At 48.1% G+C, this 6,000-nt stretch overlaps 2 gene segments (V, D, J or C); both read left to right on the top strand.

Annotated features, from left to right (window-relative positions):
• The first annotated feature begins 983 nt into the window (after positions 1-983).
• LOC132861661 (immunoglobulin heavy variable 1-3-like) lies at positions 984-1,651 on the top strand. The segment is given in 3 exon segments: positions 984-1,035; positions 1,123-1,463; positions 1,625-1,651. Coding segments are annotated over 3 exon segments (420 nt in total).
• Positions 1,652-2,516: 865 nt separating this feature from the next.
• Positions 2,517-5,770, top strand: LOC132861662 (immunoglobulin heavy variable 4-61-like). The segment is given in 3 exon segments: positions 2,517-2,675; positions 5,200-5,260; positions 5,344-5,770. Coding segments are annotated over 3 exon segments (636 nt in total).
• Positions 5,771-6,000: the final 230 nt, after the last annotated feature.

Raw genomic sequence — 6,000 nt, forward strand, 5'->3', positions numbered from 1 at the left:
GGACTGTCAAGACAGATTGGCACATCTGGAGTCGTGCCTCGAGGCTTGTGGGGGGGGGAGTACTGTCAGGACTCAGCCCGGACTTTGGCCACGTGCATTTGTTTATTTTGTGTCACATGTCTGCCCTGCACTTGTCTCTTCCTTCCCGCCTATGCACACCTGTTCCTCATGTGTTGATTGTCTTTTCTATTTAGTTGAGCCATGTTTATTTGAGCAGCGCGGACTCCTCTGTTGTCTTTTGTTGTCGTCCTGTCTTGTTTGTGTTCCTGTCTGTGTTCCTGTTCGGTGTTTTTTGCTAATAAATCCTTGTTTTATTTTAGCTATCCTGCATTTGGGTCTCTTTTATCCCCGCGCCCGTGACACAGGATCCTCAAGCATACATAAAGTTAGAGTTTTTCTTTGCGACGTCACCTCAGACTTGCTCATTAGTCATAAATGTAATAGATAAATAATTAATTTTAAACTTTAATATTTTTATTCTGTGTTTCGGTACTTTTGTAAAGCTGATTTGAGACAATGTCCTTTGTTAAATGTGATAAACAAATACACTGAATTGAATTAAATTAACAGATTGAGAACTATGGAAGTAAATGTTAACAAAGCTAGAAAAAGAGCTCAGTGTCATAATAATTGAGACTAATATTGATTTCCCAATTAACTGATTAATTAAACCAAATGATTTACTATGTTACTGCTGATACTGTATCTGAGTGTTTTCTCTTTTAAACCATGCTGATAAAAAATATATATATATTTTCATTATTGGTCCATGTGAAAGTTTTTTTTACTGACAGCCAGAACATTATAATCTTCTGTATCTGCACCTGTAGGGGGCAGCAGCTGCTTGTTTTTGAGAAGGATTCATGAAGCTATGAAATCTAACAGCTGAAGTGTGTTTATGCAAATTCACTCTGTTATAAAAAAAAAACAGCCTCTTGTTCACCCGAAGTTCGTGTCACACGACTGAATCAAAGAGCATGATGATGGGGCTGAAGGTCACTCAGTACTACATCTTTGTTATAATGTTAACCAAAGGTACCTGAGACTTCTGTACTGTATATTTCTTCCCTCAGAATATCTTGACTGTGTTGATGATGATCTTTGTTATGTTTTATCTGCTAGGTGTCAGCAGTGATGAGATCAGACTGGACCAGTCTCCTGCTGTGGTAAAGAGACCTGGAGAAACTGTGAAGATCTCCTGTAAGATAAATGGATATTCAATGACAAGCTACAACATACACTGGATCAGACAGAAACCAGGGAAAGCTCTGGAATGGCTTGGCTGGATGAATACAGGCAGAAATCAAGCAACATATGCAGAGTCTGTGAAGAACCAGCTCACTTTAACAGAAGACGTCTCAGCAAGCACACAGTACTTAGAGGCCAAGACCCTGAGGACAGAGGACACTGCGGTTTATTACTGCGCCCGACAAGCCACAGTGACTGGAGCTGAGGAAGCAGCTGTACAAAAAACAGACACACATTTTCACACAGAGTTTATTTTGAACAAGTCACATGTCCTGTTATCATTTATCTGTTATGTTCTATGTTTATTAAAGAGCTCATTAACATTTTGTTTTAAACCCTGTAATGTTTTATTGAAATGTTAAATATGTTTCTGCAGCATTCAGACTCTCTAAAGGCCAAGTGACACCATTTCTGTTCCTCATAATATCTGTACCTCTGTACTGTAAGTTTGGCTTTAACAGCTTCAGTCATGTTCATATTCACCTTCTCAAAACAGAAACCTGTTTTTTGTCTGCAAAAAGAAATTTGCAGACATGAGAATCATTTCTGTGTCAATGTAATTCTCTAGAGTGCAGCCTACACATGACTGATAACGACATAAAGCATCTTTTATCTAATTTTTATAATTTTCATGGATTATGGTGGAGATTCAGGTTAATTTAAGAGAACTGAAAATAGATCAGTTTTCAATCTGACCGTCACAGGAAGCGTTAATTACATCACAACACATTCATATCATTATTAATAATAACAAACAGCTGAATTATTTCCCACATTAAATTGATATGGAGATGAAACGGGGTGTGAGTGTGATTAACATCTGCAGAGCTGCACTCAACACAGCCTCTCTGTAATGTTTATGCAAATCTGCTGTAATGAGTCTGTCTGTGTTTCTGTCCTGTTTCTGTCTGCTGTCTTTCCCTGTGGCTAATTGTTTGCTCCGCCCACTATTTGGTTTCCATGGACATTAATTGTACTCATTCATCTCCTCAGGTGTGTTGTCTTTGTCTTTGATTGTCTCTGCTTTGTCATTGGTTCCTGTCAGCTATATATACTCTGTTTGTTCACTTCCCTGGGGTTGGTCATTTTTGTATGTTGGATGTTGGTGTGCCTGTTCCTGTTTCCTGTTAGCCCTGTTTGTTGCCTTGTTCTGTCTGCCTGTCTGTTCAGCTGCTTTCTTGTGTCTTGAATAATTAAACTTTAAAAAATCTGCATTTGGATCCTCACTCGCCTTTGTCCTGCACCGTGACAGAATGACCAACCAAAACATGGATCCAGCAGAAATTTTGTTTTGTGTTTGTCAAGACAATTCCCCAATCGAGGAATATGTTGAGGTGTTTTTAGACCTATGTAATCGGGTGGACTTCGGCGAGAAGGAGCTGAAGGACATCTTTCGGCATGGTCTGGAGGACGGGCTGCGCTACCTAGTGCCATTGGGCCGAGAGGTAGGGCCTTTCACGGACCTGGCCAACGTAGCGTTGCTCCTGGGCGGGTCCTCCCTAACCGTGCACAGGACAGAGTCGGACACCGGCCCTAAATATTTTTTGGGGGGGGGCAGTAGGCATCGGGGTCCGTGGGCTGCGGAACCAGTCCAGCCACGGACGCCCGAGGCCCCTACAGTACCTCGGTCCGACCCAGACCTGTGCACACCAGTGACCGAACCCGTCCACATGGGTGCCAGACCGGAAAGCTCGGGCGAGGCCCGGGGGAACCGGCTGATCGCCAAGCTGGCGGACACCCCGATGGCATCGGTCTGGGCGGCCGGCATCCCTACGGCACCGGCTGGAGCACCGAAGGCACCTGAAGCGCCCGAACCCGCCGAAGCGCCCGAACCCGCCGAAGCGCCCGAACCCGCCGAAACGCCCGAACCTGCTGAAACGCCCGAGCTTGCTGAAGCACATGAACCTGTTGAGGTTCCCGAACCTGCTGAAACGCCTGAACCTGCTGAAACGCCCGAACCCGCTGAAGCACTTGAACCCGCTGAAGCACATGAACCCGCCAAAGCGCCCGAACCCGCCGAAACGCCCGAACCTGCTGAAACGCCCGAGCTTGCTGAAGCACATGAACCTGTTGAGGTTCCCGAACCTGCTGAAACGCCTGAACCTGCTGAAACGCCCGAACCTGCTGAAGCGCCCGAACCTGCTGAAGCGCCCGAACCTGCTGAAGAACATGAACCTGTTGAGGCGCCCGAACCTGCCGAAGCGCCTGAACCTGCCGAAGCGCCCGTACCTGCAGAAGCGCCCGAACCTGCTGAAGCGCCCGAACCTGCTGAAGCGCCCGAACCTGCTGAAGCGCCCGAACCTGCTGAAGCACCCGAACCCGCCGAACCCGCTGAGACACCGGATCCGACCGAACCCGCCGAACCCGCTGAGACCCCAGATCCGACCGGGCCGACCGGGTTGACGGAACCGACCGGGTTGACAGAACCAGCCGGACCGATCGGGTCGACGGAACCGACCGGGTCAACCAAGCCAGCCGGACCGACCGGGTCAACGGAACCAGCCGAACCGACCGGGTCGATGGGTCTGACCGGGTCAACCGAGCCAGCCGGACCGACCGGGTCAACGGAACCGACCGGGTCAACAGAACCAGCCGGGCCTACCAGGTCGACAGAACCAGCCGAACCGACCGGGTCGACGGAACCAGCGAGTATGGTTGCGCCCAAGCCCCGTAGACTCTCTGTCCTGCCGGAAGCGCTTGATACCGAATGGCTCTGCCTATCTGCTTTATCAGTCCCTAGTTTTGTCTCCCTGTCTCTGTCAGTCTCTCCCTCTCCTGTCCATCCTTATAGGTTCAAAGCGCCTCCAGCACCACCCTGGCCGCCAACTCTGCTCTGGTCGCTGGCTCTGCCTGCGGCACCACCCTGGTCTCCAGTCCTGCTCTGGTCGCTGGCTCTGCCTGCGGCACCACCCTGGTCTCCGGTCCTGCTCTGGTCGCTGGCTCTGCCTGCGGCACCACCCTGGTCTCCGGTCCCGCTCTGGTCGCTGGCTCTGCCGGCTCCGCCCTGGCCCCCTGCTCTGCCGGCTCCGCCCTGGCCCCCTGCTCTGCCGCCTCCGCCCTGGCCCCCTGCTCTGCCGGCTCCGCCCTGGCCCCCTGCTCTGCCGGCTCCGCCCTGGCCTCCGGCTTCGCCGGCTCCGCCCTGGCCTCCGGCTTCGCCGGCTCTGCCCTGGCCTCTGCCGCCACATGGACCTGGCCCGCCTTCCCACCCCTGTTCCGCCTCCGCTCCACCACCCTCCGGTTCTGCGTTGGAGTGTCTGGAATCCACTCCTAGGGGGGGGGCTCTGTAATGAGTCTGTCTGTGTTTCTGTCCTGTTTCTGTCTGCTGTCTTTCCCTGTGGCTAATTGTTTGCTCCGCCCACTATTTGGTTTCCATGGACATTAATTGTACTCATTCATCTCCTCAGGTGTGTTGTCTTTGTCTTTGATTGTCTCTGCTTTGTCATTGGTTCCTGTCAGCTATATATACTCTGTTTGTTCACTTCCCTGGGGTTGGTCATTTTTGTATGTTGGATGTTGGTGTGCCTGTTCCTGTTTCCTGTTAGCCCTGTTTGTTGCCTTGTTCTGTCTGCCTGTCTGTTCAGCTGCTTTCTTGTGTCTTGAATAATTAAACTTTAAAAAATCTGCATTTGGATCCTCACTCGCCTTTGTCCTGCACCGTGACAGAATGGGGTTGGTCAACCAACAACAGGGAAGTGAACAAACAGAGTATATATAGCTGACAGGAACCAATGACAAAGCAGAGACAATCAAAGACAAAGACAACACACCTGAGGAGATGAATGAGTACAATTAATGTCCATGGAAACCAAATAGTGGGCGGAGCAAACAATTAGCCACAGGGAAAGACAGCAGACAGAAACAGGACAGAAACACAGACAGACTCATTACATCTGCATCTCCTCTTGTAATATTAGCAGCGTTCTGATCTAGAGAGGAAACACTTCTCATTAGTCTTCCTTCAATACAAACATATTTGCTTCAGCTCCACTGCTGCTGCTGGCTCTCGCCCCCTGTGAGTGTTTGGATTGAAGCTTTATTATTTCATCTGATCCTTTCAGTTCGACATGTCCACCTTTTCTTTTTCTCTTTTTACAGATGTGTTCTGTGCTACTGAGCTCATCCAGCCAGACTCACTGCTTATAAAGCCAGGAGAGACTTTAACCATCACCTGTAAAGTGTCTGGAGCTTCCATCACTGATAGCAGCAGCCACCTTGGAACAGCTTGGATTCGACAACCTGCAGGAAAAGCTTTAGAATGGATCAATTTAATTTATTATAATGGGAATATTAATAAGAAAGATTCACTTAAAGACAACTTTGTGGTCTCTCGAGACACTTCCAGTAACTCCGTGACCTTTCGAGGACAGAACATGCAGACTGAAGACACAGCTGTGTATTACTGCGCTGGTTATCCACACAGTGACACGACAAGCTGCAGTGCTGCACAAAAACCTCATCACAATCATTCACTTCTTTACTTAAATAATAACTACATTTTACTGAGTAACTAATCCCTACATTCCAAACACTTTATACATTATTTAAAAACTTCTCAAACAATTAGGAATACACTGAATTTCAAATTGATTGTGAACATTTAATTAGAAGATAAAATATCTGCAGTGTTTGATATGATGAAGATTTCTGTAAAGAGAATGTTTATTTCATGTTGTTGGAAGGAGTCTCCAGTGTCAGAGCTAGATCAGGGTTAAAGCTGTGACTTTATTTTCAGCATGAGAAAGTCTTCAGGAC

The sequence above is a fragment of the Tachysurus vachellii genome, chromosome 18, assembly GCF_030014155.1.
Source record: "Tachysurus vachellii isolate PV-2020 chromosome 18, HZAU_Pvac_v1, whole genome shotgun sequence".
NCBI lineage: Eukaryota > Metazoa > Chordata > Actinopteri > Siluriformes > Bagridae > Tachysurus > Tachysurus vachellii.